The 14,040-nt window shown below is 43.9% G+C and overlaps 1 protein-coding gene across 1 annotated transcript in view; it reads left to right on the top strand.

Annotated features, from left to right (window-relative positions):
- dachb (dachshund b) overlaps nucleotides 1–14,040 on the top strand; it is a 64,857-nt gene that overhangs the window by 42,686 nt on the left and 8,131 nt on the right. The window contains exons 3-10 of the mRNA XM_041031078.1: nucleotides 5,335–5,445; nucleotides 8,212–8,436; nucleotides 9,805–9,974; nucleotides 10,144–10,249; nucleotides 10,652–10,726; nucleotides 12,621–12,721; nucleotides 13,113–13,260; nucleotides 13,599–13,772. Coding sequence (XP_040887012.1) covers nucleotides 5,335–5,445; nucleotides 8,212–8,436; nucleotides 9,805–9,974; nucleotides 10,144–10,249; nucleotides 10,652–10,726; nucleotides 12,621–12,721; nucleotides 13,113–13,260; nucleotides 13,599–13,772 — 1,110 coding nt within the window. The remainder of the gene's footprint in view (nucleotides 1–5,334; nucleotides 5,446–8,211; nucleotides 8,437–9,804; nucleotides 9,975–10,143; nucleotides 10,250–10,651; nucleotides 10,727–12,620; nucleotides 12,722–13,112; nucleotides 13,261–13,598; nucleotides 13,773–14,040) is intronic.

The following is a 14,040-nucleotide window of genomic DNA, read 5'->3' as shown; positions in this document are numbered from 1 at the left end:
ACACACACACACAGAAATACACTTTGCATGCACACACACAATCAGTACATAAACACATATTTTGGCACACACGCACACATTTTGCAAGGACAAATATAAACATAAACACATCTGGTGCATGAGCACACACACACACACACATTTAATTTGCCTGTTCATACACACACTTACGCACACTTTAACACACACAAGTACTCTGTGTAGGTTACAGATGAAGTGCTTTCAATCTTGTCCTGAAAAGAATACACTCATCTGAGGACTCTTATGTGCACCTGCAGAGAGAGAGAGAGAGAGAGGGAGAGAGAGAGGGAGAGAGAGAGAGGGAGGGAGGAGGGGAGATCGAGGGAGAGATGAAGGGGAAAGCGAGAGGAGAGAGAGAAGGGGGGAGGGAGGGAGGGGTGAGGAGGACTAAAGTGACATTAAGTCTTTTTCATTTCTCCTTTTCTTCTTTTTTCCCCTCCTGCATCACGTTTCCCGCTTTTTCTGTACGAAGACGTAACACGAAGCAATGAGTGACGTGTTGTAGGCGGCGCCCCCCACTGGTGGCGTTAGCTGCATAGAAAGTGACACAATTTACCATCTGAGGTGGAACAAACAGAAGAAAAGGGAGAAGAACTGTTTGTTTGCATTAGCAAACAAAAAGCAGCAGAAAAGAGGAGGAAAAAGCCGCCACAGTCCACCCCAGTGCTCTCTGACTGACGGCTGAACTTTCTGAAATACACCAAAGAAACTGAGCAACAAACAACACAGGACTAAACCAAAACAATTAAACTGAACTGAACATCTAACGCTGACTAATACTTTGACTTTTAACAGGAATTAGAACCATTATTGCTTCTAGTGTTGTTCTCTAACTTCGGTCATTGACCTCTGACCCCTGTTGCCCTTCCAATTCTTGTTTAAAAATTTACTAGAAATTATTCAGTGGAAAAACATGCAGTGCTCAGGACTTACTGTTGGCCTGTTTAGGGACTAGAAAACATCTTAAAGTCAAAGACTTTGCAGAAACAATAACTTTAAATTCAGTGTCTGGGTCTATTAGAGACGGCACAAAATGGCCGCAGCAAATAGTCGTCTCGGACATCCAGTGAAAGCTAAAGATGGGCGACCTAAGTGCCAGAGCGCGGAGCTGAAATCTATGTGACTCAGCACAAGAGCAATCGACTGCATTTGTAAATTGGCACTCCGAGTGCTCACAGGAAGAAAGAAAAAAAAAAAAAACAGAAAAACAAAAAAGCCAGAACAGTGTGTTTCTAAATTCAGAACACAAAGAGCAATTCCTCTGTTTTCCTGTTTGTTTTATTCAAAGTGTCACTCCGTCTCTGAGAGCGCGTTCAGAGCACTTCGTCAGAAATGTAGGTGCAGTGGATTAAATATTTACGACCTCGGCCAAATGGGGTGGGTTTCACGCGAGCTCAGGAGGGGGGTTTAGGACTCTCGAAGATCAGCCAACAGCCTCCACCAGCAAACTCAAAGCTATTAAAGACCATCCTGATGCACTGTAGTGTGGAAGGACACTGTCAGATCTCATTTAGAATATCTCCTGCCATGTGGTGGATGCTTTTACTGAAAAAGGCCTTACAGTAGCAGGAAACGTATGTTTTTTTATGATGGGTGGTGTTAATGACGAAGTCTAACGGTTGTAGAATTTCTGTCTCTGCTCGGATTAACTTTCTTCTTCCCTCGTTTATTCACCAAATGCGTTGGTGAAAAGCGAATGTCTAAACTTTGTACCAAACCATGTAAATGTAGACGTAAATATGTTTCACTGGATGAGTGAATTTTTTCTGACCTGCGGGTGCTAGCACCGTCCCCAGAGCCAAGCCACTAACATGGCAAAACTGCTGGGGTGATTACAAAGAAGAATTATGAGATTATTCAGTTTGAATAGTACACATCAGTGTTTCAGTCACAGAAAAGTCTTTTCCATTTGGGCCAAAGCAGCGATTCACTGGACAGGAGGAAGTTTACAGTCGCCTCAGCAGTGGTGGGAAAACCCTCTTGGTTTTTGATAAGTTAAATATCTCAGTCCAGATGAAGTTCGTCATGTTACGCTGACGATTCACTTCTCCTCCTTCATAATCTCACCTACTTTTCTTTACACTCTTTCCCCAAAATTTTGGTCGTTTTAAAAGTGCAGAACAAAGTTTCCAATCATGTCAGCGCTGGTGGGAAAATCCTCTCGGTTCGTTAGTTTCTCAGTCTTGACGATTCACTTATTTTCGGTCATAATCCTTATTTTTCTTTACGCACCTTCTTTCTGTCTTCCCCTCCTCTTCTGTCTGTTCTGTCTCTCTTTCGTCCTTCGGAAAGCATTAGGATGCACGGGAAGGAAAAGGAGATGGGTAAACAACGTATGGACAACACACAGGGGACCATTGAAACAAACACACACACACACACACACACAGGACCATATATATACTGTCTCTCATATGCACACACACGCACACACGCAGCACTTCTATATGATGCGCGTGTCTTGGAAGCAGTCTGTCAATCAATCACACGCTAATTCCCAAGGTTCCGTGGTCGCCATTAGCGACGGGGGTCGATGCTCGGTAACCGTGGACACAGCGGACAGCCATCGATCTGAGAGAGGAGAGAGAGAATTGTGCGTGTGTGTGTGTGTGTTTGATAGTCATGATGGAGAACAGTACGGTGGCTCTGCCCTCACTATTGATTGTCTTCTGGTTGCATTGAGGCGAAGCGGGCGTTCTGAGTGTGTGTATCTGTAATCCATGTTCCCTGCAATTTTTTTTTTTGTCATGTCTGTGCACACGTGTGTGTGTGTACATCTAGGCACATGATCGAGTGTGTATCAGTGTGTCTGTCCACCAGTGTGTGTGTGTGTGTGTCAAGGTGTTCCTCAATAGAGTAATAAATTTGAGAATGGAGTCCTGACCCCACAGAGGGACTCCATTTTGTATTTATAACCCACCACGCACACCCCACCCCACCTTTCCCCTCATCTATCCACTGTCTGCAAGTTACTGGTCCATGTTAGCTGACGTTAGCATTTAGCTCATATAGCTCAAGTAACAGTCTTCATTTGGACAAAAAAAAGTTGTTGTTGTAGTAGTGGCACTTTTCGGAGTCTTTCATTTGAAGGTGTAAACTTTTTCTAAAGTCCAGCTTTTCTCCAAACGTTGTAGTTAAAGTGTAAAAAAGAGTTTCACTTGACATTGTGAATGTTAATAGATGCCATTTTTTGTTGAGCTCTACCAGCTGATAATGAATTGGCAACAATATTGAAATGAATTTTCCCAGTTTTTACACACGATACAAACTCTAGCTGTTATTTCTTCACCTCTGTTTATCTATTTGAATTCTTTCCCTTCATTCATCCCACTTGTTCATGTCACTCATTCTTCTTTGTTTTTCCATCATCTTTTTGCTTTCCATCATCTTTTTGCTCCTCTGCCTTTCCATCTTTATATCCTATTATCTCCCTCTTTTTCCTCCTTTTTCTTTCTCTCACATCAATCCTACTTATTTCTTTCCCATGTTTTATCCCTCAGATTTTCCCATTTTAAGTTTTCTCACTGTCTCTATATTTATATATATTTTTATTATTATTCTTATAATTTTTTTTTGCCAACATAAAATGTTCAGATTGACACTATTTGCTGTAACCTTCACTTTTGTCCCTCCTCAGTTTTGGCCTCCTTTTCGCCATCGTTTTTCTCCATTTCATCCTCCTCCTCTCTCTCAGCAGGACAGCAGACAATACGTCTGGTCACTCTGCCTCAGGCTCTCTGACTGGACCTCACTATTCTCTCACTTTCTTTCTTTCTCTTTCTTTCTTTCTGTTTCTTTCTTTCCTTCTGACTTACTGAATTATAAATCAGTTACTGGTGATTTCAGGTAGCATTTCAGTTTGACATAATCTGAATAATTAAACATATTTTTCCACTTATATAAATATACATAGAAGTAATGGATTGTATTTTCTTCTTTAAACTGAAAGGTTTTTTTTTATACATTCAGCTGTTATGGAGAAACATTAACATTTATTTGCAGCTGTGTTTTTGAGCAGTAATCGCTCTTCTAACTCCGGTTTGGTCTCCACCAGCTCCCGAGGGAAGTATCTGGCTCTTTAGCTGCTAAAGGCTGCACGATGTTCACCAGCTATTTACTGACTGCGTCTGTCGGCTGTTTGCTGCTGATCCGGTCCTGGTTGACATAATCTTTGAGTGCTGACATGTAATCAGACATGAGAGTTTTTCCTTTGCTGTAGATGTTTGTTTGTTTTTTTTTAATGTGCTGAAAAACAAAAAACAAGTGAATTTTTTCAGATGTTTAAAAAAAGACTGTTAGAAATTAAATTAGATACTGAAAATTAAAAATGTTTTTAGTGTAGCTCACATTGAAGTGTACGTCTTTAACGAGTCCATAATAATCCATCCCTCCATCCTGCTTTAAATTAAATTTCAAACAAAACAACAACCCCTCCCTCCCTCCCTCCCTCTTTTTCCCCCTTCCTCTCTCCCTCCCTCCCTCCATCCCTCCCTCTATCTTGTTTTCTTTATAGCTTGCAGACAACTGTACTGTGTGTGTAATGGACATTCCTCCAAGGCCGTCAACCGTGACTGGGGCAAAACCAACTGACCTACACACACACACACACACACACACACACACACACACACACAGATACAAGAATGCACTGATAAGCATGCATGCATTGCCACACACACACACACACACACACACACACTTATACATGAAAGCAAACTGTACATAAACACTCAATGCGATGCAAAAACTGGTGTGCACATTTACACACATAACAGTGCTTTTACACAATAGGGCACACACACACATATACTCACACACACCCAGGGTCATCTCTCTCACTCTGCTGGTTGTTGTGTATAGAAGTCAGTTCCAGGTCAGTGCACAGAGCCAGGGATCTTAGTCCATACAAAAGAGTGTGTGTGTGTGTGTGTGTGTGTGTGTGTGTTTGGTTTTTCTGCATGTGTGTGTGTATCAGTGAATATACATCAGCCTGGAGGCGTCTGAAACAGCACTCACACCCCGAAACACTTCAACAAAACACTCACACTGAAAAGGCAGATTTGACAGTGACAGCCGGACGCGAGTGTCAGTATGTGTGTCATAGCTCACTGCAAAGCATCATGGGTAAAGACAGGCAGCACCTGTGCAGCCTGGTGCAGAGCTGTGGCTGGTTAGCTGTGATAGATATCTGTTTAAGTATCGGTCACTAGCTGTGGGCGTCTTACGTCTGTGAGACTGTTTGTCATAAAGATGAAGAAGACGATGATGAAGGTAACAGTGACGCGCGTGTGTGTGTCTGTGTGTGTGTCACAGGCCTGACAGCAGCAGCCATGGCCGAGCTCCAGAAGCTTCAGAAGATGAAGATGATGATGAGTCTCCAGAACGGCAACGAGTCGGACAACGACGACTTACACTCCACCACAGGTAACATCAACACACACACACACACACGCTGAAAAACAAACCTCAGACACACCTGTACAGGTGTTCCACGTGTTCCACACACACACGTAGGCGACGGTGTCGGTCTCTTCTGCCTGAGGTGATTGACACTTTTAATCAGGAGACTGATCCACTGGACCCTCGTCTGTCGCCACCATCGGATCAAAACTCCCACACGTTCACCTGAAATATCAAAACGAAACACGTTCATGTTCATCAGGACGAGGTCACTTCATTAGGAACACCTGTACACCCGTTCAAGTGAATGGGAGAGTGGTCTGAGACGTTTGGACCCCACTGTACATCTATAAAAACAAAGCATTTTCACACACACACACAGCGACACACACACTTTCCGTCCCACTCCATCTCTGCTGTGTTTGCTTCTCTGAATTATTAAAAAGACAGAAAACAAAAAGCAAAGAGAAAAGAAAGAAAAGAGCGAGCGGTCCTTCCTTCTGTTTCCACCCAGTCTCTCCTGTTTCTATTTTTCTTTCTCTTCTTCCTTTTCTTCAGCTGACCTGGAAAATGGGCTGATAGAGTTACTCTTTCTCTGTTCTTTCATTTTACTCTCTTTCGCCCTGTTGTTTTTTTTCTTTTTTCTTTTTTCTTATTTATTTCCTCCTGTTCTTCTTTTATTTCATTCAGAGCGAGTTTTGTTTTGTGAGTTCGGGGAAAGCCGTCTCTTCATTGTCCGACCTTATTTTCTTTGTAACAGACACTCACACCGGCCTGGGAAACTGCGACAGACAATGGAGCAGAGGAACGACTGTACGAATGAAAAAGAAAATAAAGCGAGGGAGGACAGAGGGGAAAAATAGACTCATAAGGAGAGAAAGGGATATTTAGGGCAAGAGGAAAAGGGAGGAAAAAGAAAAAGATCTTTGGGTGTTTGATGAGTGAAAGTTGATCGCTCGGGTTTGTCCTGCTCACGGTGACAGTCATATCATTTTTTTTTCCTTCACAGAAATGAAAAAAACACTGAGATCAGAGCGAGGGATGAATGAGAGGAGAACTGGAGAAAGAGAAGCACAGACATATATGTCAGTGGAAACCATATCTGTCAGTGAGAGAGGAAGAAACTAGGTAGACGGAAAGAAGAGACAGAGGAAAGACGATGAAAGTGTAAGTGGCTGAAGAAAGTGAAAAAAGGCCGTAGGGAGATAAAGACAGCTGAGGGTTTATATGAACTTACAGGTAATTACATTACACCTGCTAAATGAATCATTAGCATTGATAAGCACTATATAAATATCTATGACACTCGCAGATATAAGGACATTTTACAGGTTAATGTACAGAATTGAGTGCTCAGTGCTGGGGTCTGATTCAACAGCTGCAGCAGTGATGTGGATCCTAAGATGCTTTGCACAGACAGAATCAGGAGACCTGGAGCTTTCCAATGATGCAGAATTAGTCAAGGTTGTGTGGAGACTGAGTCCAGAGCAGCTTCTAAAATGAAAGGATTTGCTGCTTTCATTTGTTTTATATGATGAAACTGAAAATTGTTGGTTTGGTCAAAACAAGCGTTCTGTCGAAACCAGCTTGAGTTCAGGGAAAGTGTGAAGAGCTTTTCACTATTTTTTTTTGGTGACATTTTCTGGACTAAATGATTAATCGACAATGAAAAGAGTCTTTAGTCAGAGAGTTAACTGAGAGCAAAGGTGCAAGAGAGACGAGAGAGAAAGAAGAGAGTAACTGAAAGACAAAGGAGAGAGGGAGAGAAAGGGAGAGAAAGGGAGAGAGAGAGATGAAGAAGATGTGAAGAAGCCAAAAAAGTGAAAGAGAGGAGGGAGGCAGGGAAGGAGAGGACAAGGCCAAGGAAAAAATGACAAGTGTGTGTGTGTGTGTGTGTGTGTGTGTGTGTGTGTGTGTGTGTGTGTGTGTGTGTGTAAAAGAGAGAGAGAGAGAACATCTGCCCATCTGTTTATACTTCTTTTCTTCCCTGGTGTAAATGGCAGAGGGGATGAGGCCCAGCTGTCATCTACACACACACACCACACACACACCACACACACACACACACACACAGAGCACACACACACCACACACACACACACACACACAGAGCACAGGGATTTCAGTAGGCAATAATAGAGAGAGACGGTTGCTAATTCAAACTAATGGAGGGAGATGAAGATGGATGAGAGAGGGAACAGGGGAGCGGAGAGAGAGATGTGGAGGGTGAGAGAGGCATCGTCTCACAGGGAGAGAGAAGAGAGAGAGAGAGAGAGTACAGGAATGAAGGAGTGAGGAGAGAAAAAGATGGTTTCACTCTTTTCCACAAAAATCAAACACCTGAAGGGAACAAACGTGTTTCATGATAACGAGCGTAACAACATGACGATATGTGACGTCCGGTAAAACACAACCTCAGCCACAAACACATAATTAAATTTAAGCATTTAAAACGTGGAATCTGTGGCAGAGCTGTTGTGTTGAATTGTGTTAAGGCTCGTTTCTGTGACGGGAACTTACTGACCTGCAGCTGAACTCGCAGACGCTGTCCCACGTGCGACGGCGTCTGTCTCGCCGCCGCCCCGTTACATACAGTTTAATTTACACCTTGTCCGTTAGATTTGTACACTGAGGCTCCTCGTAGTGCACTGTCGCCTCCGTACGATACGCGTTGTGTGTTTTATGACGAGCAGCAGTGATGATGTTATTATCTGTCACTGAGGGTTTTGATCCTATTAGATCATAAATGTCTGAACATCCAGGCCTCTGTGTTTCTGCATCTCTGCCCAGGAGGGAGCGAGTGCTCCTGGGATAAGGAGCGCCTGACCAGCCCCCCTGCTGGAGCCCACAGCGGAGGGCCAGGAGGAGGGGGAGGTGGAGGAGCATCAGCAGGAGCAGCGGGAGGCGCCGGAGGAGGAGGTGGTGCAGCCGCAGGTGGAGGCAGTGGGAGGGGGCCGGCCATAGGAGCAGTCAATCAACAACAGCTCCAACAGCAGCAACAGCTACTGGCTAACCGTGAGTAAACACACGCACACACACACACACACACACACTAACACATACACACACACAGCCTGAATGTGTGTGTGTGTTTAAAGAGGTGGCAATATTTGTTAATGTACGCCATTTAATCTGTTCCCATCTCCTGTATTAACACTCTGCCTGGATTAATCAGCACACACTCTACTAAATGACTCAATTCATCAACACCACACACACACACACACACACACACACACACACACACGCACGCACTCCCACATATAGACACACAAACAAACAGAAACACACCCATACTCGCTCTTTTTCTTATTGCAGAAGTAATGTATTTGCACACACAGTCACACACACACACACACACACTGGGCAGAGGGAGGTGACAAACACTCACATTGATTATTCTATCACTTCAGTCGTCACGACAACAGCAATCAGTGTTATTGTTTCATTGGAATGAAAGCAGCCGCTGCGTTTTTTTTTTTTTTTTTGGTGTGTGTGTGTCTGTTTTGTGTGTGTGTGTGTGTGTGTGTTTTCGGCAGCTGAGGCGACTCCTCTTCAGTGTGTACCTACTGAGCTCTCCTTTGAAAATGAGGGGCTATTTTAGGGTCAGTGGGGTGTGAGGTCAGAGGTCAGAGGTCAAGGTCACGGAGGTTCAGGGTTAAAGGGTGAATTAAAGTTAATGGAACGAGCGCAGTGAAATGTGTTGTTGTTAGTGTGTTTCCTGAGACGGGGGGAGGAAAAAAGAAGTGTGAGACGGATGGAAGAGGAGAGGTGGAAAGAGAAACAGAGAAAGGAATGATGAATACAAAGCGGCAGAGAAATAAAAAACAGAAAAAAGAAAGAATCTTAGAATGAAAAGAGGAAGAGAAAAAAGAATTAAAAACAAAGGGAGGAGCAGTAAAAATAAAAGATGGAGAAAAAAGACAAACAAAGCAAAAGGGAAATAGAAAAAAGATGTCGAGGAAGACAAAAAAAAGAGTCTCTGACCTCCCTTTTCTTTCGCCTCATCACCCTTTAACCCTTTAACCTCCGTATTTTCTCCTCTTCCTTTCCATCTCTCCCTCCTCCTCTGCTTTGTCAACTTTTATTAGTGAAACATTTGACACTGAGATGACACCTCTCCCTCCCTCCCTCCCTCTCTCCCTCCCTCCCTCTCTCCTCAAGGTTAAGTTCATCACAAGTTCACAGACACAGTACGGTTCAGTCTCTCTCTCCCTCCGTTACACTCTTAGTTTTTTACCACGGCTTCGTTTCACAGTTGATCGTGAAATTGCCGCGAGTTTTCACTTTCTTTTGCAGATTTTCTGAAAATTTTCGTTCCTAATTTCCGCCTCATTTGGACGGAAACTAAAATTCACGGCTGCTGTTTGTCTTCGCTCTCAGGCCTGGACCTGCCCTTCATGATGATGCCCCACCCCCTGCTGCCCATGGGGCTGCCTCCCGCGTCCGTCGCCATGGCGATGTCACAGATGAACCATCTCAGCACCATCGCCAACATGGCCGCCGCGGCCCAGCAGATACACACTCACGTACATCGCGCACCTGTCATCAAGGTAACGCGTCTCCTGTCAGTAATGGAGTGTCGTCACAGGTGACCGTGGTTCAGACAGGCCTCTGATGATGTTCCTCAGACGTTACGGGAAACCCCGCTGAACCTTTAGAAGGAATTACATCTCACTCATTCATTCATTCATTCAGTTTTTTTATTCTGTCTTTCTCCAGGAGAGAGTGTGTGACAGTCCGTCTCTCTCTCCGTCTGTCGATGAGACCAACACTCCTCTGCAGTCGCAGCCCAGCAGCTCGGCCTCCAGCTCGCCCGAAAGACTGGGTACACACACACACACGCACGCACGCGCACACACACACACACACACACGCACGCACACACACACTCACACACACGTACATTAGTGCTGCAGTGATTAGAATCGATTAATCAAACTGTGACGGTTTTTTTTTTACTAATGTCTGACAATTTATCATTTTATTGACCAAAGTATTTAAAAGTAATTTAATTGAAGAAATTGAATTAATAATAAAAACCATTATTACTGTGGATTCACTTACTGTATGTGCACAATATGTAGATTAATTAAATACATAGAAATACATTCAGACAATACACAAAAACATCCATACTTTTCACACACATGTACAGACATCAGCACATGTACACAAATACACACACCCACACACACACACTCACACACTCTGCTTTTTCTTTCTACAGGATTGGTGTCAGCTGATGCAGATGTTGCACTGACCAACCCTGCCGCACCCATCAAGAAAATAACAAAAGACAAAGGTTGGACCACACACACACACACACAGACACACACACACACACACACACACACACACACACACACACACACACACACAGACACACACACACACACACACTTATATAAGTGAGGATATTCCATTACCCACCTAATCTAAACCCTTACCCATTTTCTTTTGACAACTGATAAATTGTCCTCACTTAGGACGGATCTCCTCATCTACTGTATTCACACACACACACACGAAGACACTGTGACTGAAAACACACACATGCTGAGACAAATATGCGTTCACACACACACACACACACACAAACAGAAGCGTCAGGATGTTCTGGCGCTCCTATTGATCACCTGTCTCCGAGCCATCAATCAGAGGGATAAAGGAGGGAGAGAAATAGATAGATGGAGGGAGGGAGGGATGGAGGAGGGTGAGCGAGGGAGGCTAAGTGAAGGAGGCATGGCTAAAAGGGGTCAGGAGGTCACACACTAAAAGCATGTGGGGCCTCTCCTCCCTCCATCACGCTCTCTGTGTTTTTCATTCTTATAACACATTGTTTTCATCTTTCTTTACTCTCCATCTTTTCCTCCACCTCTACCCTCATCTCCACTCCATTCATACCCCTGAAGCACCACTGCAGACATCAGCAGGAGCAGCAGAGGGGAAGCTGCCTTTACAATCAATAACAGGAAACAAAAAAATTCATGTGATGCTTTTCAAAGGAGCAGGAGCTCGCCGACAGCACAGGGTTCTGTTTCAGGTTGTGACGTGGTTTTATTTATGTTTATTTAGCTAAAGACTGTTATTTCTTAGTTTACTCACTGGAAAACGCTTCAGAGGTGTAGTAGTAGGTGTAGTTTGGTCAGAAAATGTGTTCAAAGTTGATCAGGGAAGGAACATAAGGAGAAATTTGACTGTTTTCCACAGCACTAGTGAAATCGATGGTTGTGTTCGTGCTGAGAAAGGGACCAAGACAGAGGTGGAGACAGAAAGAAAGAGAGATCTGAGACTGAGATGGACTCTGGGAGATTTTGGAGAGTGAAATGAAGGAAGAATGGAAAGAGAAAAAGAGGAAGGTATAAAAGAGCTGAACAGAGTGACAGGGAAAAAAAGACGAGCGAAAAAGATGAAGATGAGGGAAAAACAGGAGCTGAAGGGGAGAAAAAGTGATGAAGGAAGATATGAGAAGAGAAAGAGGGGAAATGTAGAGTGGAGGGATGGATGGATGAAGTGGCAGATAGGGGATAGAGATGGTGTGTGTGTGTGTGTGTGTGTCAGAGTGCATCTTAATCAGCGTTAATTTCACAGCAGAGTTAACCCAGTTGTCAGTGTGTTAGGCATTAAGGGCTGAGCAGACACTGTGACGCACTCGCTATGAACACAAACACACACACACACAGACACACACAAATCAAGGATGTCTTTAATCCTTGCCAATTAGTACCCCACATGATTGTCTGAATACTAACAACCTCTGTGTGTGTGTGTGTGTGTGTGTGTGTGTGTGTGTGTGTGCTGGGTGTAATTGATTTCTCTGATGCTGCTCCGTTGCCTTTTATACCTTAGTAAACATCAACATTTCATAAACTTCCCTCGAACCACGAATCGCTGACGGAAACTTTCCATTCATTTATTCCTGTGTAACAGTTTGAAAGCAGAGTGTTTCTCACACTGTTAGAGATTTTCACTCTGACCGAACCGACGGCCTCAGTCCAGTTTACACTGCAGGTTAACAAAGCTCTGGTACCTCAGTCCTTATGCTAAGCTAAGCTAAGCTAAGTTAAGCTCTGTTGCACCTCCATCCCTGCAGCTAATGTGTTTTTTTTTTTTTAAAAACTGTGAATGCAGGTTCTTAAATGCTGGACCTGATTTAAGAAGAAAAATTATAACCTCTTCTTTGTTGCTCGTCACAGAAGAGTCTTCGCTGGGTCAAGCCCTGCCCCCCGGGTTCCCCGCTCCGTTCCTATTCGCTGACGGCTTGTCGTCAGTGGAGACCCTGCTCACCAACATACAGGTATGACCCCGCGTTTCCTGTTTCGGTTGCGTTATGTGTTGTGTGGAAGACTTGTGGAGAGGTCAAGGATTCAAGGGGATCAGTGGGTTATTATATTATGAGGTCGATGGTGTTACGGTGAACACGGATGTGTTGGTAAAGTTTAATCCCTCTGGTATTAAAGACATTAAGATACTGTTGATTCGCACTTAAATAATATTGATTTGCATTTTTTAAATTCCTTTATTTACAAGTAAATTTTTACAAACAAGGAATTGGTGAAAAACAATATTAAAATGAAAGATATTAAAATCAATTTGATCCCTGATTTCAGAGAGTAATCTACTGTCAGAAATGTTAACGTTAAGTTATATTTCCTATAACTCGACTTCTACCAAACCTCCGCCCTCAGGGCCTGCTGAAGGTGGCGGTGGAGAACGCCCGGGCGCAGGACAAACAGATCCAGGCGGAGAAGAGAGAGCTGAAGATGGAGCTCTACAGAGAGAGAGAGATGAGGGAGAGTCTGGAACGACAGCTCACCTCCGAGCTGCAGAGCCGAGGTCAGACATTTACATGACCACGTACACAGAGTAGGAAACAGTGGCAGCATTTATTTATTCTTTTATTGTACCACATGGAAGTCACAGGTAGTCAGGGTGGATTCTGGGTGAACAAAGCTCAGGGTTTTGACACCGGAGACCAGTGTTGTGCTTCTTGGTCCTGACTGGGGTTAGGTTCAGGTGTCCCAGCAGGCAGTGTCCGGTTTGGTGCCTTAATATTTGAACACTACAGTTAAGAATATGTAGGAAACAGGTTTGACTCTGAACAGCATCGCACAGCTGATAGAAGAGTGAAATTTCCCTTTGAGTCACCGCATGTCCTCGTCCTCGTCCTCTAGCCTCCATCCAGAAGCGCCTGAAGAAGGAGAAGAAGGCCAAGAGGAAGCTGCAGGAGGCGCTGGAGTTCGAGTCGAAGAGGAGGGAGAGAGTGGAGGACGCTCTGAAACACTCGTCCTCGTCCTCCCCCTCTCCTGAGCCGCTGCACGCCGCCAACACCAACAACGGCAAGAACGGTAACAACCAACAGCAGTTCATCAGACAGTGTTCCTCAGTGGCCTAATGATGAGAGGACAGAGGACAGAGAGTAAAAATGAGACGGCCATATTTTAGCATGTTGACATGACATTTTTTATAATCTTTTTTTTTTTTTTAATAGAGGAGTTACAGTGCTAAACAGGAAAAACAAAAAATCGTTATTCTCTGGATGAATGCTTGTGTTTGAGGTTTGGTTTTTTTCATGAGTCTGGTTTGTTTTTGACCTGCGCACAGTTACAAGGTGCT

Source organism: Toxotes jaculatrix, chromosome 23 (assembly GCF_017976425.1).
Source record: "Toxotes jaculatrix isolate fToxJac2 chromosome 23, fToxJac2.pri, whole genome shotgun sequence".
NCBI classification, from domain to species: Eukaryota; Metazoa; Chordata; class Actinopteri; family Toxotidae; genus Toxotes; species Toxotes jaculatrix.
Note: the sequence above shows the minus strand (reverse complement) of the source record. Positions and strands in the feature narration are given on the sequence as shown.